At 39.7% G+C, this 24,272-nt stretch overlaps 1 protein-coding gene across 1 annotated transcript in view; it reads left to right on the forward strand.

The window, feature by feature from the left end:
* The window catches only part of PTEN (phosphatase and tensin homolog), a 96,469-nt gene extending 72,796 nt beyond the window's left edge, over positions 1 to 23,673 (forward strand). The window contains exons 7-10 of the mRNA XM_065553502.1: positions 7,323 to 7,464; positions 9,936 to 10,102; positions 21,135 to 21,359; positions 23,234 to 23,673. Coding sequence (XP_065409574.1) covers positions 7,323 to 7,464; positions 9,936 to 10,102; positions 21,135 to 21,359; positions 23,234 to 23,416 — 717 coding nt within the window. The 3' untranslated portion in view covers positions 23,417 to 23,673. The remainder of the gene's footprint in view (positions 1 to 7,322; positions 7,465 to 9,935; positions 10,103 to 21,134; positions 21,360 to 23,233) is intronic.
* Positions 23,674 to 24,272: the final 599 nt, after the last annotated feature.

Raw genomic sequence — 24,272 nt, forward strand, 5'->3', positions numbered from 1 at the left:
GTATCTAAGCCCACTAAAGAAAACTTGATGCCAGAAATACAGGCCATCAGCCCCTTTCCGCCTTGAAGTCAAAGTTTAACTTCCCCCCAAAAATATGGACAGACAAAAGATTAGAAGTGAGTGTTTGAAGTAGTAGATAGAAGATAGCACATTAGTTCTGTTCCCTTGTGTCAGGGTTCCCACCCCACTCTGAACTCTGGGGTATACATGTGGAGACCCGCATGAAAAACCCCCTAAGTAAGGGTCTCAAGTTGCAGTGGGGGAGGTTTAAGTTGGATATTAGGAAAAACTTTTTTACTAGGAGGGTGGTGAAGCACTGGAATGAGTTACCTAGGGAGGTGGTGGAATCTCCTTCCTTAGAGTTTTTTAAGATCAGGCTTGACAAAGTCCTGGCTGGGATGATTTAGTTGGGGATTGGTCCTGCTTTGAGCAGGGATTTGGACTAGATGACCTCCTGAGGTCTCCTCCAATCCTGATATTCTATGATAAACGTATTTCCAGCAGCTTAGGTTAAAAACTTCCCCAAGGCACACATCCTTTCCCTGTCCTTGGACGGTTTTGCTGCCACCACCAAGTGATCTAGACAAAAATTCAGGAAACGGACCACTTGGAGTCCCTATTTCCCCAAAATATTCCCACAAGGCCCTTCACCCCCTTTCCTGGGGAGGCTTGAGAATAATATACCAACCAATAGGTACCAAACCCTTTGGTTTTTAGGACACTAAAAATCAGGTTCTCAAAAGAAGAACTTTATTATAAAGAAAATAGTAAAAGAATCACATCACAGTTACAAAAAACAGGAATAAAACTACCTCTTAGCATAGGGAAAATTCACAAGCTAAACCAAAAAAATAACTCATTTCCTTGCTTTACTTACAATTTTTGTAATTTTAGATGCTCATTTCAGGTATGTTTTTAGGAAATGTTTTTTCCTGCCCTGGTCTCTCTCCCTGTCCAAAAAGGGAACAAACAAAGAGCATCAATCCCCCCTCACGCCTTCCCACTCCCCTCCAGATTTGAAAGTATCTTCTTTTCCTCATTGGCCCTTTTGATCAGGTGCCAACTAGGTTATTTGAGCTTCTTACCCCTTACAGGTAAAGATTCAGTACAGCTACCCAGGAGGAATTTTATGCTACTCTTAGCTGTATGTTTGACAACCTGGAAAAGGGATTTATCATGTATCCTCTACTCTTGGACCTAGGATACCAGAATATAATGCTTTCTAAAATTCAGCATAAAAAATGTATTCATACAAACAATACTTTTCAGAGTCAATAATTATTTCAGGAGATCTACTTCCTCCTTATTGTAATTACAAAGAGATCTGGAATTCTTCAACCAGTGGTTGATCTGGGAATGCCTGGCTTTATTGCACATAGCGATTTTAAGATGGACATTAAAGCATCATTGTGACAGTGAAGCCAGGGAACTTTCCTGCATGTTCCCATAAAGAGAGGCACTGGCATCCACATCTAGTGCCTTCTCAGAGGTGGGTCTAATAGTAGCTATGGCACTACTAGTAGGTGCAGACTTGGTCCCAGATGGAAGCAACGATGACAGTGTTATAGTTTGGGATGTTTCATTCAAGGGCCCTTTTTAACATCTGTCCACATTTTGATGTTCCTGTCTTTGGAGGAACGGCTCCTTGAGCCAGTGGAGTTGACGTCACGATTGTTAAACATAGTTCTGTCTGAATAGATCAATGGGTACGAATTATGTTATGATTAACATATTGTACTCAATCTTTGGGTGATATCCTGTGTTAAATCTGGCAATGCTTGTAGCTTTTGATGTTGGTCGTGCTACCCCAGTGAAGAATCTACTAGAGAGACAGTGTTGGAAAAAAACTTGCGGGTTTTGCTTTTCATGACATACTGTCCATTTTATGGTGCAAAAGTAAAGGGGTAAGGAGCATCAGCACATTTAGAGTCAGCTCAGGAATACCATCCAGGCAGAAATGCTCCATATCAATATTTTGCAGCGTTGGATCTTTGCGTTCAAATCTGTTTATTTTGTCTTCTGGTACTGGTGTAGAAAGACCATATCAGTGAATTCAAAACTCTGGTACACGTTTCAGTAGATCTACTTCTGTGGACATACACTTGCCTAGCATCCATACAATAAACTAGTCTATTGGGAAAACACCAGCTTCTCTAAGGAACGATATAGATATCAAGGTGGAAAAAATATATTTTTTTAAATCAAATTTTAAATTGGATTTTTTTATTAAAACTAACCTATTTATAATTAAATTTGAAATGACAACTTATGTTAAGGCCTGGATTTATTGTAATTTGTTAATCATTTGAATTAATTAAAAATTATTTTGTATATATTTGCTGCCAGCCTTTAAAGAAAGTCAAACCACTGCACTGGTGGAAGTCACTAGCTAAGAACCTGGTACCAGGGATTGTTGAAGTGCTAAACCAGCTTTTTGACATCAGTAGCCTCATCTGCAGGTGCAAAACGAATATTTTCTTTATTTTAGTTTATTCAACTAGTTCAGCTCGCTGACTAGTTCTGTAAAAGTTAGGAAACCATTTGGGTGTTGAAAAGGCAGGAAAGCTTGTTTTCCTCTTCCAGTCTCTGAATAAAAACCAGGCGTGAGAGAAGATCTAATAGTTCTAAAATTTTTGAAAGGCGCAGTGACCAGAAACTGTTAAATTCATTCACTACAGATTCTTTTGTTTAATAATTGTTAGTTTTAAATGCAAAACACATTTTTGATAAACACTTTTCTAATGTATCCAGCACATAAAGGTAGTTTCATTTAATTAATAAAAAATGAACTTTTTGTACATTTTAATTGAATTTTAATTTCTATCCAAATAGAGCTTAACAAAAAACACAAATAAAAATAGTAAATAAGAAATGCTTCATTTACCAATTTCTAACCAAATAACCCCAATTTATTCAGATTCTTAATTTTTACTTTAATTGCTTAACTGCATAGATATAGCATGTCCTCTTGGTTAGCAAACAGAAACACCAAATTTAGTGCAAAAGCTCTATTTAGTTGCAAATCAATGTATTGTAATGGTTATCAAGCTTTCTTTAGGAAAATAACTCAAATACAAATGCAAAACAAAATCAAAATCTATTTAAATCAAGGTTTCCCTGTTTGCCAATTGAAATCAGGATTAAAACTAATCCACCCTAATAGATTTCTCCTTTTTTTTTGTCATAACTCTTTCTTTAATAAGGATAAGTAGACATTCCATGGACTTGATTAAAAGTCTCAAGTATTTTTTTTTCTATAAAACTATACCACTTAAGCAAATCTCTGCTTTTTTCCCCTTCTGCTTTAAGGTCCTCAGGAAGGGGAAAAAAAAAAATTGATATTCCACTTTAGTGTACCTATCAGTAAGTTAGGACTTGAGGCATAAAGACCCTGTCCTTTGAGAATAAGAGCCTTGTTGATTTGAGGCATAATTGCTGCCTGGGCTGAAAAAAAATTGGTCTTTGTTTCCAAGATGTGCCAAGCTGCCACTTGGCAAAATTGGTGGTTCACCATCTACAGTAACTCCTCACTTAGTTGTCCCAGTTAACGTTGTTACGTTACTGATCAGTTAGGGAACTTGCTCTTTTAAAGTTGTGCAATGCTCCCTTCTAACGTCGTTTGGCAGCCGCCTACTTTGTCTACTGCTTGCAGGAAGAGCAGCCCGTTGCAGCTAGCTTGTGGGGGCTTGGAACCAGGGTGGACCGGCAGCCCCCGATCAGCTCCCTGCTCCCCTAAGTTCCCCGTGCTGCAGCTGCCCAGCAGGCTATCAATTGTTGGCAGTTCAGCTGTCCCTCCTCCCACTGCCACGTGCTGCTCCTGCTCAGGGCCGCCCCGGGGGAGGGGGGGGGGAAAAGTGGGGCAATTTGCCCCGGGCCCTGCAGGGGCCCCACATGAGAGTTTTTCGGGCCCCCGGAGCGCGGTCCTTCTTTCGCTCTGGGTCTTCGGTGGCAATTCGGCGGCGGGGGGTCCTTCAGATCTGGGACCCACCGCCGAAGTGCCCTGAAGACCTGCGGTGGGGGGGTCCTCCCGCCCCAGGACCCGCCGCCGAAGCGCCGGGTCTTCGGCGGCGGGGACCCCCACCGCCGAAGACCCCAGACTCCCTGAATCCTCTGGGCGGCCCTGCTCCTGCCTTCTGCTTTGGAGCTGCTCCTAGAGACTCCTGCTTGCTGTGCAGGGGGGAAAGGGAGGGGGCTAATATCAGGGTGTCCCCTTCCCCCCTGTTCTTGCACCCTGCTTACCCCTTCTCCATGTAGTGCAGGGGGGGACACAGAGACAGAGAGCTTGGAGCAGCAGCTGCTGTCTCAACTTCCTGATCCACTTAAAAAGACAATGCACTTAAGAGTAGGTCAGCTTACTTAAAGGGGCAGTGTGCATCTCTCTCCCCCACACACAAGGTGTGTGTCTGTCTCTGCTATGCTGTCTCCCCTCCCTCCTGTTCGTGCTGCCTTGATGAGAGGCTACATTAACAACAATTGTTAACCTTTGAGGGCTCAGCCGAGTGCTAGTTCATCATTTAGGAGCAAGGCATTCCCTGGGAAATGTCCCTCCCCCTTCCACCCTCTAACCTCACCACCTCAACCAAGCTTCACAATCATCATAGCTGTGAACAGTATTAAATTGTTTGTTTAAAATTTATACTGTGTATATATCTATATAATACATAGTTTTTTGTCTGATGAAAATAATTTCCTTGGAACCTAACACCCCCCCCCCCCCCAATTAACATTCTTATGGGGAAATTGGATTCTCTTAACATTGTTTCGCTTAAAGTCGCATTTTTCAGGAACATAACTACAGTGTTACGTGAGGAGTTACTGTACTTGAAGTATATTTGTGCCTAAGTTGATACAGCGTTCAGAGGATCAACTATTACCATATAACTACTTCTTCCTCGGTCTGGTCTCAATGTTAGCTGTCTTGGTAAGGATTGGAGAGATTCCTGTACAAAGTGTGTGTTCCAGAGTGGAGATGATATAAGTAGAAGAGGAAACTTTTTCCTATCTGTTTTTCTGTGTAGCCTCCCCCTTTCTGAAGCTCTGCCAAGCTGCATGTTAGTCATTTTTAGGCTAAGGGTTATGTTTCTGAATTTAAACAAAGTCCAGTCTTGTATTAGGAAAATATTTAAAAGCTTCTTTAAGAAATGGATCTGATAAAGCAGCTGTTGAGGTGATGCCTGAAGTCAAAACCTTGTATTCAGACTGAGTTGTCCATGACAACTACTTGCAAACATCCATTGTACAGGTACCATAGGGGGGAAAAATCTATGTAGTATAGAAACATTTGGAGTTGTAAAAGGCCTTATTTTTGCAGCATTTTTATAAAGGCAAAAAGCAGGGCTGTCAAACATTTTAAAAATCATGGTTAATTGTGGTTTTAATCACACTGTTAATAGAATACCATTTAATTAAATATTTTTGCATGTTTTCTATATTTTCAAATATATTGATTTCAATTACAACACAATACAAAGTGTACAGTGCTCACCTTATATTATTTTTATTACAAATATTTGCACTGTAAAATAGAGAATATTTTTCAGTTCACCTCATACAAGTACTGTAGTGCAATCTCTTTATTGTGAAAGTGAAACTTACAAATGTAGAATTATTTTTTTATATAACTGCACTCAAAAACAAAACAGTGTAAAACTTTAGAGCCTACTAGAGTCCACTTAGTCCTATTTCTTGTTCAGTCAATCGCTAAGACAAACATATTTGTTTACGTCTATGGGAGGTCATGCTGCCTGCTTCCTATTTACAATGTCCCTGAAAGTAAGAACAGGTGTTCGCATGGCACTGTTGTAGCCGGCATTGCAAGGTATTTACGTGCCAGATATGCTAAACAGTTGTATGCCCCTTCATGCTTCAGTCACCATTCCAGAGGACATGCTTCCCTGCTGATGATGGCTTCCGTTCAATAATGATCCAAAGCAGTATGGACCGACACGTTCATTTTCATCATCTGAGTCAGATGCCGTCAACAGAAGGTTGATAATCTCATATTGATACCTTCTTTAGGTTTTGTCAAATCTGCAATGAAAGTATTCTTAAATTGAACAACATATGCTGGATTGTCATCCAAGATTGCCATAACACGAAATTTGTATGGCAGGATGTGGGTAAAACAATGGAGCAGGAGAAATAAAATTTTCCCTGAAGGAGTTCAGTCACAAATTGTCCGAAGCACGAAGTAGCATGTGAATGTTTAGCATATCTGGCACGTAAATACCTTGCAATGCCATAAAAGTGCTGTGCGAACGTCTGTTCTCAATAAGCGGGCATCGTTCTCTCCCATAAATGTAAACTAATGCGTTTGTCTTAGCGATTGGCTGAGTAGGACTAAGTGGACTTGTAGGCGCTAAAGTTTTACATTGTTTTGTTTTTGAGTGCAGTTATATAAAAAAATTCTACATTTGTAAGTTGCACTTGCATGATAGATAGATTGCACTACATTACTTGTATGAGGTGAATTGAAAAATTTTATTTTACAGTTCAAATATTTGTAATGAAAAACATAAAGTGAGCACTGTACACTTTGTATTGTGTTGTAATTGAAATGCATATATTTGAAAATGTAGAAAAACATCCAAAATATAATACATTTCAGTTGATATTCTATTGTTTAACAGCACAATTAAAACTGCGATTAATTGGCAGACTTACAAAAAGTACTTTCAGGCCAAATGCTGCATGCGTCTTCAGAGTTGAGATGTTTCGTAAATTAACATGTTCAGCTTCATACTAGTTACTGAGACCAAAATGTTTGTGGACATGTATATACATGCAAAAGACCGTTCTGAAAAAAATTATAGCTAGTTTTCTCTTATTGGAATGTGAATATTAATATGTACTACTTCTGTCTGAATCCGTATACTGTAAGTTACATACTACATTGTAGATTGTTTTGAACTGTATAATTCTGTAGGGAAAATATTGACCATGTTTTGCCACTAATTTTGTTCTGAAAATACCAAAAATGAATAAGCCAGGATATTTTCTGAGGAAAAAAATTTATAGAGGGCGCCTTCACCTCTCCTTCCCCCGACCCCCAACCAGGAAATTAGTTTGGAGGCAATTTTTCCCCTTGGCTAGTGCATTTAGTCTTTCCACTAATGGGTTTGGGTAACTTTTTCCAGCCCCTGATTTCCAGCAGTTAAGATATTACCACTAAGATGCATAAATGTTGAACTTGTGTCCACTATGACTTTATACTTAACTGATTTTATTAGCTTGACTTGAATTATTAACAGGCAGGAGCTAATTAATGTGAACACTAATTAATGGTTTGGATTGTTTTTGAAGTTTGGTTTCTCTTTATTTAGGGAGTAACTATTCCCAGTCAGAGACGCTATGTGTATTACTATAGTTACCTGTTAAAGAATCACCTGGATTATAGACCAGTGGCACTGCTGTTTCATAAGATGATGTTTGAAACAATTCCAATGTTCAGTGGCGGAACTTGCAGTAAGTACCATTTACTCCATATTAATGGATCTTATCTGCTAAAATGTATAGGTATTTGAATTTGTGTATAGTTAACTTATGTAGCTCCTTGTGATTGAGGCAACATACTAATGCCATTACATAGCAGGGCCAAGTTACCTTTTTAAGCAGCAGGATGTCTTAGCAGTATAAAGAACTTTTGTTTAGAGTCTTGGAATCTGTTAGGTTCAAATCCTGGCAGGATGGGGGGGCTATGCACTCCTTCATCCTTGCAAGAGTTCCAGGTAGTCTGTGTGGGATTTGTTTTACACCACCTTACAAACAGGTGCTGTTTCATTAAACGTTAAATTGGGAAACATTTAAAGTTGTTGAGAAGTTAAAAGTGCATTGGTTTGGTTCTACAAAAGTCAATTTAAAACACCGCAACATTACTGAAATAATACTTACTGCTGAAAAATAAAGTTTTGGTTCTGTGAATGGTACATAGACTCTCAAATGCAATGAGATCCCCATGATTGTTGAACCAGCTCATGACATTTTTCTTCAGTGGTCTCTAAAATATGTGATTCTATTGGATATGTTATGTCTATTTGCTTCTTTCTGAAGGAAGGGCTTATTTCAGATGCTTATAAAGTAACATATCTAGCCAGATGTAAGTCTGTCTGATTTGCGAATAGGCTGTATATTGGAGAGCAACTCAAGTCACCAGACAATTTCTTCTTTAATGAAAATCTGTATTCACCTTTGTCTTTGAGACTGTAATTCAAAGTAACGACTGCGTGGTAGCATGCATTCATTTTCTATTAATGTACAAAAATGTTGCTTTCCATCATTTCGGTATTGGAATTACTGTAAAGGGCAGTATACTGAAACTTAATGCCATTGCAATACACAACCTGAACATACATAGACTTAAAAAAGTAACCAAGTGCGGGTTTTTTAGCAATACCTAAAAACTAGCTTGATTTGCAGGAACAGGAAGGGAGGAGGCTGTCTGCAAACAAAAAAGAGAAACCACCAAAATGGTAAAGTGAAGATTGCACAGATATATTTGCAAATATCTGTTCAGCAAAATTCAGGCCTCATCATACAAAAAGTTAATGCTAAGTTTTTAAATTATCCTTAGATGGTTTTCTACATTAGCAATCTGCATATAAGTTTAAACCTGTACTTTTTGATACGCTTCTCTATTACGTCTACTCCTGGTGAGTTAATGACTTAGACAAATGCATTGAAATCCATAATGTGTTTTCCTCACATGTGTGATTTCTATGAGGTTTTAAATTGCATTTCAGGTAGCAAACCTGTAATTGACTACTTCTTGAATCTCTGTATGTTCGGTTTGTACCTGTTGTGATGATATTAACTTCAACAGGCATAAAGAGCTAAATATTACCACCCCTTCCATGAGTTCTGAGGCCCCTGACTCAGCAGGATCAATGTGGTTTTTCTGCAGAAAGAGTGGTGGTGGCAGGATTTGAAGACCCTGTATGTGAGGGTTTGAGCGAGGAGATGTAGTTGCAAGTGTCATGCTATTCAGCCCTGTAGCTAGAGTGCTCTGGCTGTAGACTCTAAAATTCTGAGGCTGCAATAATAGATTCAAAGTTGCTTCACAGTCAAGTTCCCCAATCCCTTAGATGCCCAGTGAACAGCCTGGATTAGATCTTAACGGCTAGGATTTGACCTAAAGTGTGTTTCTAGTCTTAAAAGTGATTGTGATAAAGTTGCTGGATTTCATGTTTTTCTTTCCGTAATTTCTAGATCAAGTATGCTTAGTTTACAAGTAAAAAAGATTTTCTATCCCTGCAGACTTAACTTGAGTTAAAAGTTCAATTGCTAATGTTTTATGGATCATTGCTAGCAGTAAAGTTTCTGTGGGCTGGATTAATTCAGATTTCATAGCCCTGTTGTCATTGTCAGTGTGTCTGTACATTTGTCGAGTGTCCAATTTGACACAGTAATTGGAATTTAGTTAACAGTTCTGTTTACGTGTAAATCAGAATAGAATCCAGTTTATTCTGGCACAGCTGTCTTGGCTCTGCAGTGCAAACAGGATTAAAAGGTAGAAAACTTACTTTTGTCATTAAAATAAGCAGACACTACTATACGTGTCTTGAATATACAAAGGGATCAAACTATTAAGAAGTTGCCATTTTTACATGGTCACTTTTTACCCTAATTTTATTATAAATTAGAATGTAGAATAAACTTGTAAACCTCTTACTGTGGTATCATAGGTTGAAATTCTGACATTATGAGAGTTACAGGATTCTACTAGGCAATGTTTCTAAGCTTTAATGATTTGAAAGATCTTTCAGAAAAGTGGTGGTTTATTTTCTTGTTTACCATATCACAGTGGATAGTTCTAAATACATACTTTTAAAATTTGTTGTACATATTGTAAATGATAACCCTTTGTGAGTCTAACCCAGGTTTTGACAGTTAAAAGGTATTACCTGTGAAATAATACTCTTCTGTGTTTTACCATGCAGATCCTCAGTTTGTGGTATACCAACTAAAGGTAAAGATATTTACATCCCCTTCAGGACCCCCAAGACGAGAAGACAAATACATGTACTTTGAATTCCCTCAACCATTGCCGGTGTGCGGTGATATCAAAGTAGAATTCTTCCACAAACAGAACAAGATGTTGAAAAAGGTTTGTTCTCTCCATCGAGGGAAATATTGTAAAGGTGCAGTGCAAGTGGAAACTGGGTGCTTCTGTTGTAGGGCTTTGGGTCTATTAGGAGTTATTTTCAGTGGCGAGGGTAGCTGCAGAGTTGAAGCCTCTGACGTCTTATTTGCCAAAATCCTGACTCCTGCCACAAAACTAATACTGGCTAGTCTGAGAACCCTTTTGAAAGAAGGATAATGTGTGTGGAAGGTAGGTAAAAATTATGCTAGAGAGGTAAGCATGCAATAGCATAGTTATGGGGATACCTAACTGAAAGAGGCAGTCCTGTTCTTTTAAAAAAAAAATGCCTGTACACTCGTATGTAGTGGATTAGCTTTCAGAGAAGTTACGGAGAAGCATCTAAAGTGCTAACAGGCATCTGAGATCTTAGTTTATGCTCATCAGGAGACAGAGGTAAAGTAAGTTTGGGGTTTTTTTTTTTTGTTTGACCTGTATAGGGGAGGGAGTAGTTGAGGGCAAAAGGTAATGTTTAGATTAACTTGGAACACTTGCTTTTCACTCTTTTATAACCAATTCTATATTTAATTAATAGCCATTATTACAATGTCACAATACAGGGGCAAGATTTGCTTCCCAGAGGAGCTTCAATTCTGAGTTAAGACAAAACATAAACAAGATAATACTGGAGTAGTTTAGGAGACAAGAATGCAAGAGATTGTAAAGCAAGGAGATGCCATCATTTTATAGCCAAATGCATACATCTGATGTCTGTGAATAACGTGTATGCAATACATTGTGGTGGGATATAAAGGTTTTATCAGCTGAATTTGTGGATGACTAGATTACTGACAATTGGCAAAGCTACGAACAAATTATGCATGTCATTCCGAACAAGCGTTAACCTGTGTACTACTCCACCATGTATCCTGTATTCACTCTGTTACTGTTTTGCAAATACACCTCTACCCCGATATAACGCTGTCCTCAGGAGCCAAAAAATCTTACCACATTATAGGTGAAACCGCGTTATATAAACTTGCTTTGATCCGCCGGAGTGCGGATCAAATTTGTGTTTATATTGGGTCGCGTTATATCGGAGTACAGGTGTAGTTGTGAATTTTAAACTTTTGTATTTATTTGGGACTATTTCTTATTTCTCACCTGTTTAAACCAGGCACCTTAGTTCAGGAGAAGCTACACAGGGCTCAGAGAGTTATCAGAATTTTCTAGAAATGTTTAAAATTCCTTTTCTGAACATAAAAAGTAATGAATATAAGGCACACTGGTAGGTGTGGAGAAAGTAACATCAAGGGGACTTCCAGTTGTATAGACTAGTCTAAGAAAGGTGGACATATGGGAAATAAAAAGAAGAGAGGTAAGAGGGAACAGTATCCTTGTCTTATTAGATTTATCTTGTGATTTCCTCTTAGAAGAGTCTTAAAGTATAAGGAAATGTATTTTAAATGTAAACTTTAATTTAAAAAATTCTCTTATAATATTATATGTACATAGTTCTCATGCCTGAATCTTAGCTCTTTAGCACAAGCTTGGAACTCTTCCTTTTTTTAAACCTTTGAGAGCAATTGGGTGAAAGTTTGAATGTAAGCCAGGCCCCCTACTGGTCATTTCATGCCAGCTCCTCCCTGGTATAATTGTTGTCCTTCCAAACTGATGTGAATGTTTTTATATTGCCTCTGTTCAGCCAAGGTGCTCCCCACGAGGTCCAGCATGTCATCTGCTATTGCTTCAGGATTCTAGTGATTCTTGTTGGATAACTTTTAATCTTTTGTGCTTCCTTCCAGCACAGTCAATTACAATACTAAATTTGTAGGTTCCATGGCACTCTTATCAGTGCTTTTTTTCAGCACAGACCAAGAACCCTTTTCTGCCCTCCTCTGCAGCCTGGGGCACTGGTCACTTGCAGGTTTAAACTAGTGCAAATGGTGAATTCTCTGTAAATTAAACTCTTGAAGTCCTCCAATTATGGTTTAAATAATTCAGCCAGAGGTTAGGGGTCTAGGAGTGTGTGGGTGAGGTTCTATGGTCTGCAATGTGCAGGAGCTCAGACTAGAGGATCACAGTGGTCCCCTCTAACCTTAAAGTCTGAGTCTGAGAACCAGGGAGGACAAAATTCTATTCTGGCAATTTCTATGCCAAGAAATAAGACGCACTTCCCTGGTCAGACTGCTTCCTGCATCTGCAGGAAAACCTCTCCCCATTGCACTGCAAGGAGAAATCACCATGGTCTGTTCCCTGTTACTCTTGTCCCGCTTCTTGATTGCTCTACACCTTGTGTAGCCATTAACACCAGTGCAAAGTGGATGTGAAGCACTACCATTCTTATTTTTGGTGGTATTTCATACCTGTGCGAAATAACATCCCCTGAGCACAGGAAGTTTCAGCGCTGTAAAGCACCAGTGTAGACAGTGCACCAGCGCTGGGAGCCGCGCCCCTCGTGGAGGTGGGTCTGCACTGAGACCACACAAGGCACATTAAAGTGCTGCCGCGGCAGCGCTTTAGTGTTGCCAGTGTAGACTAGCACTTAGGCCCTTAGATTCTGCCAAATTACAAACTTGCTGATAGCCTACCTATCCAAGAGGTTAAGGAGCAGAAGAATGAATGAAGAAAGAAAACTTGAATATTAGTGGCAAAAAAATTGGTACAGATAGTTTTGGTATTCCATTGCTGTGTAGGAGACAAGAGTTTCTTCTCCTCTGCCATGAAGGCAGCAAAGTGAGGCCCTGTAGGTCTTTTCCAGACTCTGGATTGCTTTGTATGCAGACTGCATCTACTCAACCTCAGGGCTTGTCTACACTGGCACTTTACAGCGCTGCAACTTTCTTGCTCGGGGGTGTGAAAAACACCCCCCCCCCCCAAGTGCTGAAAGTTTCAGCGCTGTAAAGTGCCAGTATAGACAGTACGTCAGCGCTGGGAGCTATTCCTGTCAGGGAGGTGTGTTTTTAGAGTGCTGGAAGAGCAGTCTCCAGCGCTATGCTGCGATTTCACAAGCCACGTTGCCAGTGAAACATGCTCTCAGACTGCAGCATCTCCCACTGAGAGGATTTCTCTCCCTTTAGAGAAAATCACCTGCATTCATGATGTCATAGGCTTCCAGAAATAAACCAAGAGCAGAACTTAAAAATAAGCACTTTCCTTCCAAGATTCTGGTTTATTCACCCAGGCAGTCAGGGAACCATAGAGGGGAATTGGGTCTGCCATCTCTGACACCTGCCCTTCCTGGGTATTAAAAAGAGATTAGGGAACACCTCATATTCCTAATAAGACTGTCAAAACCTCCTTTTCACCAACCTAAAATAGTCTATGCTAGAGACCCTCCCAGTGTTTTAATCTTTCCTAAACATGCTAATCAAGAAGCTAATGAACTCAATACTGCTTGTTAACTGCTAGTGTCCTGGATCCCCTCTAAGGCTTCAGGGAAGGGTATTGAGATAGCATTTTTTTGCCTTGCTTGATAACCACCTTCTCTCCATGGTCAAGGGAAGTACACCTGTGCTTGTTCTGAATCTGTGGCATTTGATACTCCTGATTACCGAATACTCCTGTCCCAGCTGCAAGAAACTGCAGTCTTAGCAGAAGACCCCTGAAAGGGCTCATATCCTTCCTAACAAACCAAACTCTGTTAGTCATGGCAACACTTCCTTCACTTCCAGAGTTCTGTAACATGGAGTCCCATAAGACTCAGTAATCTTCCACTTTATCCTCACGCACAATTATTTCAAATTTGGTGACAATATATACCTTCAGACCAGTGGCACCGCTATGGGCACCCGCATGGCCCCACAATATGCCAACATTTTTATGGCTGACCTGGAACAACGCTTCCTCAGCTCTCGTCCACTCATGCCCCTTCTCTACCTACGCTATATTGATGACATCTTCATCATCTGGACCCATGGGAAGGAGACCCTGGAAGAATTCCACCATGATTTCAACAGCTTCCACCCCACCATCAACCTCAGCCTGGACCAATCTACACGGGAGGTCCACTTCCTAGACACCACCGTATAAATAAGCGATGGCCACATTAACACGACCCTATACCAAAAACCCACCGACCGCTACGCCTACCTTCATGCCTCCAGCTTCCACCCCAGTCACACCACACGATCCATCGTCTACAGCCAAGCACTGAGGTACAATCGCATCTGCTCCAACCCCTCAGACAGAGACCAACACCTACAAGATCTTCACCAAGCATTCTCAAAACTACAATACCCACACAAGGAAATAAAGAAACAAATCAACAGAGCCAGACGTGTACCCAGAAGCCTCCTGCTACAAGACAGGCCCAGAAGAGAAACCAACAGAACTCCACTGGCCATCACCTACAGTCCTCAGCTTAAACCTCTCCAACGCATCATCAGTGATCTACAACCCATCCTGGACAATGATCCCTCACTTTCACAGACCTTGGGAGGCAGGCCAGTCCTCGCCCACAGACAACCTGCCAACCTTAAGCATATTCTCACCAGCAACCATGCACCGCACCATAACAACTCTAACTCAGGAACCAACCCATGCAACAAACCTCGATGCCAACTCTGCCCACATATCTACACCAGCAACACCATCACAGGACCTAACCAGATCAGCTACAACATCACCGGCTCATTCACCTGCATGTCCACCAATGTTATATATGCCATCATGTGCCAGCAATGCCCCTCTGCTATGTACATTGGCCAAACTGGACAGTCACTACGCAAGAGGATAAATGGACACAAGTCAGATATCAGGAATGGCAATATACAAAAACCTGTAGGAGAACACTTCAACCTCCCTGGCCACACAATAGCAGATGTAAAGGTAGCCATCTTATAGCAAAAAAACTTCAGGACCAGACTCCAAAGAGAAACTGCTGAGCTCCAGTTCATTTGCAAATTTGACACCATCAGATCAGGATTAAACAAAGACTGTGAATGGCTATCCAACTACAGAAGCAGTTTCTCCTCCCTTGATGATCACACCTCAACTGCTAGCAGAGCACCTCACCCTCCCTGATTGAACTGACCTCGTTATCTCCACACTGATTTATACCTGCCTCTGGAGATTTCCATTACTTGCATCTGAAGAAGTGAGGTTCTTACCCACGAAAGCTTATGCTCCCTATACTTCTGTTAGTCTCAAAGGTGCCACAGGACCCTCTGTTGCTTTTTACAGATTCAGACTAACACGGCTACCCCTCTGATACTAATCTTCCACTTATTATTCAGATCTCAACAGTCCACTGAGAGCTGGTGAAACAACACAAGCTGAAGTGCCAGCAGTATGCAGACACCCAGCAGCGCAACTTGTATGTCAGATGTAGATAGCAAACTCCCAGTTTTCTCAATATTTAGCTAAATTCAGCAGCTGGCTAAAGCAGAACCCAGGCAAGGTAAAGGAGATAGTAAGAGGGAAATGCTTTGAACAACTAGTAGCCTCTCTAGCATTCTCCATTATCAAGAGCATCAGCTCTGATTACTAAATCAGTCCACAGCTTTTTATCTCTTCTGTGCTATTGGATGCCTAAATAGCATGATATAAATGCCCACTTTCATCCTTCATTGTTCACACTATTTGAAACAAAGCTGGCCACAGTAGTGAACACAAGCTTTATTGTTGCAACCAATTCTATATATCTATATCTATCTTTATATAGATAGGTATAAAGCAAAAAACCTGGAAGGGCTCCAACAGGTACAAAAGTCAGCAACACAGGTTGCTGTTAACTCTTCATTGGTACTCTCCTTTGGGCACTGGCATTCACATTAAAACAGAATGCAGTTCAAGCCTTCTGTTGCTGATATTCATAATCCTCCATGGGATTTGACCCTTACTAAATCATAGGTTACCTCTCTTCATGGCCATGATCTCCCATGAAACTATCATCCAGTTGGTGAGTGCAGGACACTGACCTTTAATAGGAGCTTGCACTTAGACTATGAAACTCCCAGAAGCTGTAACAGTGGCCGTAAAACTGGCAGATTTGAGAGAAATACAAAATTTGGAGATATACCAATCTCCTAGAACTGGAAGGGACCCTGAAAGGTTATAGAGTCCAGCCCCCTTCCTTCACTAGCAGGACCAAGTACTGATTTTGCCCCAGATCCCTAAGTGGCCCCCCTTAAGGATTGAACTCTCAACCCTGGGTTTAGCAGGCCAATGCTCAAACCACTGAGCTATCCTCCCTCCCCCCAATTTGTGTCATCTTAGCCTTTCCTCGGTTTCTTTGCACACACATTTAATATTTATGAACACACACATGGATATGAATACACAAGACCCTGTAAAGCTAATTAAGATTGTTCTGTTCCTGCAGTTAGAAAGGAAGAAGATTAAGTGCTCAAATACTAAAGAGATGGGATGGGGTTAGGGGGGAGACAAACAAAGGGAGAGACTAGAGAAGGAAGGCAAGCATTTTGCATTGCTTACAACTTCACTTGCCTTAAACTAAAAACCATGTAAAGTCTTGATCACTAGCAAGACCACTACCATTGCCTGCTTCAAGAATGCTTCCATCGTTTTTTGCAAAGTTGTTCTATAGTCTTTTAACCACAGATTTAGAAAGTATCCATCATTGCTTACATTTGGCCTCCAAAAAAAATTTCAGTTCAGACTGTCCATGATTTAGACCTTGTTTTCAAGGTAGTGGAGGCCACTCTCCCTTCACCCAAGAGGATTTTTTTTTAATGATATCCCTTATTGGTCAACTGAAATTTTTTCCTGGTGTTTAGCCCCTGGTTTCTGGCTTGAAGTACAGTAGAATCTCAGAGTTACGAACACCAGAGTTATGAACTGACCAGTCAACCACACACCTCATTTGGAACCGGTAGTATGCAATCAGTCAGTAGCAGAGACCAAAAAAAATAAAGCAAATACAGTACTGTTAAATGTACACTACTTTAAAAAAAAACAGCATTTTTCTTCATAGTTAAGTTTCAAACCTGTATTAAGTCAGTGTTCAGTTGTAAACTTTTGAAAGAACAACCATAATGTTGTGTTCAGAGTTATGAACAATCTCAGTTCTTGAGGTGTTCATAACTCTGAGATTCTACTGTATATTGGCAGTAGGAAGCCTGCAAAAGTTGGGTCCGTTGCTTCCAGGTTCTAAATGGACCAATTAAGGAAGATAAGGTCACTGCTAGATGCTAAATGACTTCTTTGCATCAGTTTTCCTAGGGTGTTCGGGAGATACCTACCCCAGACCTGGTCTTGTTTATTTTTCAGGCATATATTTTTATTGGCCATCTTGAATTGCCTTACCTTTTTGGAAACATTGCCTTCTGTGCAGTTGAATAAATGGAAGTGGGTGACACTTAAAGTCCAGTAGGGGATTTGGCTCACATTCTACTGCAGTTGCTTTTGTAAGGGTTAAAATAAATCTTACGAATTAAGGTAGTTCTACCACTTTGTGCTAAGGTGCTAAAGCTTGAGAATCCTGAAAGGTATGGTCAAAGAAGCAGAAGTCCAAGGTGAGTAAATTTTCCTTATTTTGAACACTGTACGTTACTAAAAATAAGCTTCACTTGCTCTGATAGACTTCAGTTAACTTTCTCCTTGATGTGACTGAAGAGCATTTTCAGTAACTTGGAAGAGTTAATTTAGCTCCAGAACTGCTGAATATTGTCTACATCAAGGACAACATATTTTATGAAATGAAGATATTTTGTCAGTTTTCCTGTCAAGTTATGTAACTGTTAAATAGTCCCTTATAAAGAAGAGGGATTGCTAAATGACCCTAGCATTAAAAGTGGTGGAGACATAGCACTCTTAATCTTTTAAGAGTACTGTGTAGACACTGAATGTCAAAATTAAAATATTTTTACATATGCAATTCTAGAAAGAAGACTTTACATTTTTCTCTCTTCATTTGTACCTATTTTAAAAGCTCCAAGGACATGTACAGGATAAAAAGTTTAAAGAACATTGAAAACTAACAAGTCAAATGGACACCTTCCTTGAATAGCCCTACCATCCACACAGGCAAAGGATTAAAGATGTGATCAGTTGGAGATGGCCATCAGTAGAGCCCATGCAAATCTGCGGATATCCGCTTTATACCCTCAGATATCCGCAGATCATTTTTCCAGATCGCAGCTTGGGTGCAGATACAAATTTTGTATCTGCACAGAGCTCTGCAGCACACACTCACCCAAATAGAGCGACTGTCACCCAGCTGTCATGCTCCAGCTCAGCTCTCTGAATCGTGCAGCAGCAGCAATAGCCCACTGGGCATTCTGGGAGTTGTAGTCCCCTGCTTGCTTGGATGGAGGAGGTAAACTACAACTCCCAGAAGGGAACGCGACCGTGTGCTTCTGCGCAGTGAGCCAAGCGCAGCTATGTGTTAGAGCAGCTGCAGCTGTGTAGGGAAGGTGGGGCTGCACACAAGGGCCCAGGATATAGTCTTCCTGCCTGGAGCAGGGAAGACAGTACAGCAGGGGTGGCGGGAGGTCCCTGGGGAGAAGTGGGTGGTGCTTGAGGGTTTGGCAGGTGACCTGTGGAGCTGTTAGCAGAGCCTTGCAAATGCACAAATATCTGCGGTTATTTGCATCCACGGACAATTTATGTGGATCATGGATCAAATGCAGATACAAATTTTTGTATCCACACAGGGCTCTAGCCATCAGGGCATAGCATAAAGCCTGATCCAATGGATTTGAGCTCAGAGCGACCAGGGGAGTGGACCTAGTTCCCAAGTTCCAAGAGTGATGTGCCCCCAGTTCAAACATCTTAATCTAGTGATTGTTCACCATCACCTCAGCTAATCTAAAATGTTGGCCATGTAGGAGAGTTTCTGTCCAGTATCCAGGACCCAGACAACACATGACTTTCAAGTTGTGGATTTCCACATGTAATTTCACCTGGAAGCTAAAGAAAATGAATGCAGCCTTTGGATGACAAATGATGTATACTTGTTTGATATTGTTGACTGAATGGGGATCCATGTTCTGCAATAGCCTTCAAGGCTAACTCCACTTGCAGTGCATTCCAGTAATCCAGTTGGGAGATCCACAAAGGCATAGATGACATCAGTGAGGTACATTAATTAGAGGACAGTGATAATTCTCTAGCTAATTGTACATAAAAGCAATTTTGACTCTCATTGCCACCTGTCTCCCCGTTAGGGATCTGCAAATCCAACCTTGATTTCAAATTTCCTTGAAGGTGGGTATATCCTCTCTATAATGACGAATATATACACATGCACGGGAGGATGTGTTTATGCAGATGTATATGTAAAATAGTAATGAAACAGTTGCAGAGATGAAATACAAAGCTAGTGAAAGATTCTTGCAGCATAAGGAATGCTGAATTGGTGAAGAGCCACCGCAGCTTCTGTGCTACCCTCAACCCTTCCAAATCATCAGCACTGTGGTGTGGTCTGGAAGGGTTGGGCTTTTTTTTTTTTTTGTTAGAAATGTATCTGATTCCATCATGTTATATGGGCACTAATAAAAATACATAGTTTCATTTGTTCAGATGGAGCCCAATCCCAATTCTACTCATGTATAACACCATTCAATGTTTGTTTTTTTAATACCATTGCTTTTTTGTGGACACACATCCCTCTCCCTCCCTCCCTCCCCCTTTTTGCCAGTTCATTCTTCAGGATAACTATTATGGGAAGGGCTGTAGCAATATTAAAAATTGCTCTGCATTTTGTTCTGGAGGTGGTAAAATCCATTTTGAGTTTTGTCAGGAGGGGGGGGATTCAAAAGGGAAGTAAATTTGTCATGGTGGGTTTCAGGGAGAGAAGCAATCTTAGAGAGAGTCTGGACCCAGACTTTAATGGCATTGAAGATCTGGTATTAGTTGGCCAGTATGGAGGAGAAAACCAGATGTGGACATTACATATATTAAGGGGTTATAAAGGTTAAGTTTAATAGTATCTTAACTTTCATCAGAGATTTAACCCAGTAAAGGATAGAACATCTTTATAGCTGCTTGCCTAGGAATGTATGTGAAAAAAACAGGCATCTGCAATAGTATCCCACAACACCTCTAATTAAAATCAAGAGCATAAATTATCGGTACTTATTAGTTGTATGTTACATCAGTGAATGTATAAATCAGTCTGAGACTTGGATTAAATATTTACATCTGTTTGCATGTGCACACTGGAACACTGCAGTGCAAGATAAAGTGATTTATACTTTTTTGCAGGTAATAACTATTCCCTGCTTACTGTCAAAGGCAGATCATTTGGAATGCTTGAGAGAATGTTTCAACCTTGATTTGATCAGTAGATATGCCAGCAATATAACTGGGCATCTCAATAAGCATTTATATTACTTTCCTTTCTTTTCAGAAGGTCTGCAAATACTTTTTTCCAGGGGCTCACCTCCTGTGCTTTCTTTCCCCCTTCCCCCTCACCCCCCGCAGCCATCTTAGCAAACACTTGCTTTTGGGTGATCTACACAAGGGAATAAAATTAATCCTTTTCAGATATTTTCTGTATTGACAAGTATTCTTTCTTACCAAAACTTTTTTCATATAAAATTAAGAAAAGCAACACATTCTGTTGAATGGAACACTTAATTAAATTACAAATATTAAAACAGATGTCCTTCACTGACTATCAGTGCTACTGATCCAAGTAGCCTGGTAAGGATTGTCTGTCAGGAAGCAGCTACTGTATGTATCTGTATACAAAATAAATTTGTTTTATATGCCTAGTAACTATTTTCTTGGCACTTTTTGCTACTTGTACTAAGTTTTTAATCTCCCATTTTGTATATTTGGCCATTTAATTTATTGAAGCCTTTTTGGTTTATGAAAGACCCTTTTTAAAAAAAATAAAATTATTTGATTACCTGAGGAAAATCCATGTGGTGATTAATATAGATAAGGACTGTACGTTATGTAGGAAGACTAATGAAAATCTACTTCCTGACAGTTGATGTGGCAATGATGTAGTATTGTCTAGATTTTTATGCCTTTCATGGTTTGGTATTGTTAAACTCATCAATTTTTAAAAACCAGATGATGCTTGTATTCAAATAAGATAATATACCATCTGTAAATACTAAAGCAAGCTTGCTTTTTCCCACAGGACAAAATGTTTCACTTTTGGGTAAATACATTCTTCATAGGACTGGATGAAAATTCAGACAAAGTAGAAAATGGAAGTCTAGTTGGAGATCAGGAACTCGATGGTATTTTCAGCACAGAACGCTCAGATAATGACAAGGAATATCTAATCCTTACGTTAACAAAAAATGATCTAGATAAGGCAAATAAAGACAAAGCCAACAGATATTTCTCTCCAAACTTCAAGGTCAGTATTTTTTAAGGAGCATAGAATAAACAGAATTTTGAAGAGCTGTGTGTAGTTATTTAATATATACTGCATTATCAGAACATGTTTATCTAGGAACCATTTGTTATATTACTTGCCTCAGTCTAGAAAGTTATGTATCTGGATATGTCATTGCTTAAGTTTATCTGTTTAAGAATTCAGTAACTGATCCTGGAATTATTGCAAAAGAAGAAGGGGGTAGATTTTTCAGGAGTTAAGATATCATTTTTTTTAATTGTAACTTTTGTCTTTAATTCTGAAGAGTTTCTTTGATCAACTTACACAGCCTAAATTATGACTATGGTCATGGTCTGAAAAATTAAAACACTCAAACTTGACACATCTACTCTAGCAGCAAGTAGGAAACCTCAGGGATATAATAGTCTCTATGCTGCTTGTATTTCCTCTTCATGGGCTGACAAGTGGATCCACCAGCTCTACCCTAAATATTTGATGAGTTGAGTTCCTTGATGTGCAGGATTGCATACTCTCTGCTTCCTGTCTCAGCATTTGATCCATAATCTGATTCCGGTCATGTCACTCGGAAGCTTGTGTTTTAAGTCCTTGTCTCCACTAAAGAAATGTCTGGTTCCAAGAACCCTTTGGTACTCTTATCTTGCTTATAAAACTTTTGGTCCCACACACACATTCTGCAAATGACGGAATATGAAAATTATGGGGGATCACAGAACAATGTGACCAAATATTGTTTCGATTAACTTGCTTTTAGTAGTTTTCTGGAATCTATTGCTCTCGGAGCTGTTTGAAACCGAAGAGGTATTGCAACTGAAAAGGTTTAGAAGAGTGCTAAAGAATGGTGGTGATATGGTTAACTGCAGTGATTCAGAATACAAATGATTGATGCACGTACAGAACCACTTGTGCTTAAACCAAGTCTAGCAAATTAATTCATTTCAGTTCCCAAGTGTAAATGTAACTGTAATTTTATTAATTAACACTGTTTACTTCAGTGTTCAACCTTGTTTTAAGTGAATAGACATGACTGAATCCTCATGAGGATTCAATTTGTGGAAGAAGATGCCATTTCTGTATACTATCTTTCTAGCCATAAGACTACTTTTAACTGAGGATGCTTCTGCTATTTGGAAACATCACTACAATATCCATCTGTTTTAACCACTGTTCTAACCATCTGTTAATACCCACTGATATATAAATTGTATAAAGATGGGTAAAGGGAAAAAGGATAATTGATAGTGAGTAATTAATAGTGCCACAAAGGGCACAATAGTGATTGTAATTGGGTGTTTCTTATTGCTTATGATTGTGGTGGGAACTCCTAACGGTCCCTTCCTAAGGTACTTGTTTATTGACATGGGTTCATGACTCTTACCATTTGTGCTACTGAAAAATTTGTAAGTGTTGTAGATTTGAGACTTGGAATTTTGTATGCCAAAAGTTTAATATCGAAGGTTGTATGTAGTTGGAAGTTTTTAAACAAATGTACATGGTAGAATGATTTTAAAGGACCTATGTGTTTTGGCAATCTCTGAAGCCAATACTGTCATCAAGATTACACTACAAACTTTTTTGCCATTATATCTATTTTGAATAGGGGTATGATTTGTGACTGATGTAGCCATGCTGGCAAAAAAAACCCAGTGTAGATGCAGTTTTACCAACAATACTGTGCTTTTGTTGGCTTAATTTATTTCACTAGGCAGAGCTAGAATAAGCTTTCTGGTGTAAACTGTGTCTACACTAGGAGCACTTTACCAGTATAGCTATACAAGCAAAGCCTTCCAAGTTTAGGTTTGGCCTGTATTGTCTCAACTACTTTAAGAAAGAAAAGCTCAGACTATATTAACTTTTTGTTTTTCTTCCTTTCTTAGGTGAAGCTATTTTTCACAAAAACAGAGGAGCCATCAAATCCAGAGGCTAGCAGTTCTGCTTCAGTAACACCGGACGTTAGTGACAATGAACCTGATCATTATAGATATTCTGACACCACTGACTCTGATCCAGAGAACGAACCTTTTGATGAAGATCAGCATACGCAGATTACAAAAGTCTGAATATTTTTTTTATCTGGGAAAAAAAACCACAAAGAGACAAACTTGAATAAACTGAAAAAGGACCTTTTCAAATGGCAATAGAACATTGTGTCAGATTACCAGTTATAGGAACAATTCTTTCCTGACCAATCTTATTTTGCCCTATAAATCTACAGGGTTTGACACTTGTTGTCCAGTTGAAAAAGGTTACGTAGCTATGTTATGTATATACCTTTTTGTGTCAAAAGGACATTAAAATTTCAATTAGGAAATATAAAGATGGCACTTTCCCATTTTATTCCAGTTTTATAAAAGTGGAGACAGATCTGATGTGTATGCGTAGGAATTTTTCCTTTTGTGTCTGTCACCAACTGCAGTTGGGGGGGGGGAAAAAGCTTTCTGATATACAGGTTCACATCCTGCCCCTTTCTTTGCACTTAAGTGGCAACAGATAAGTCCGCAGTTGGCTAAGAGAAGTTTCTAAAGGGTTGTACTACATTCTAATGCATGTATTCTGGATAGGGGAATGGAAAGAAATGCTCTGAAAGGAATATATTATGCTGGACCCTGGACTATGTACCGTATCCGGCTACTTACATGCACCTTTCTTTAGCATGCTGCAGTAATTAATCCTGGACATTTGAGGAATCGGCCGCTGTCACTGCTTGTTGTTTGTGCATTTTATTTTTTTAAGCATAATGGTGCTAGAAAAGGCAGCTAGAGGGAGTGATTCCATATGGGGTACAGGAATGAACCTTCCACAACATCTTAAAGACCCACAAATGAAGGGATATGAAAATAATGGGGTCACAGATAAGAAACACAGCAACAATGACTTAACCATACAAATGTGGAGGCTATCAACCTAAAATGGGCT

Source organism: Chrysemys picta, chromosome 7, assembly GCF_011386835.1.
Source record: "Chrysemys picta bellii isolate R12L10 chromosome 7, ASM1138683v2, whole genome shotgun sequence".
Taxonomy (NCBI): domain Eukaryota; kingdom Metazoa; phylum Chordata; order Testudines; family Emydidae; genus Chrysemys; species Chrysemys picta.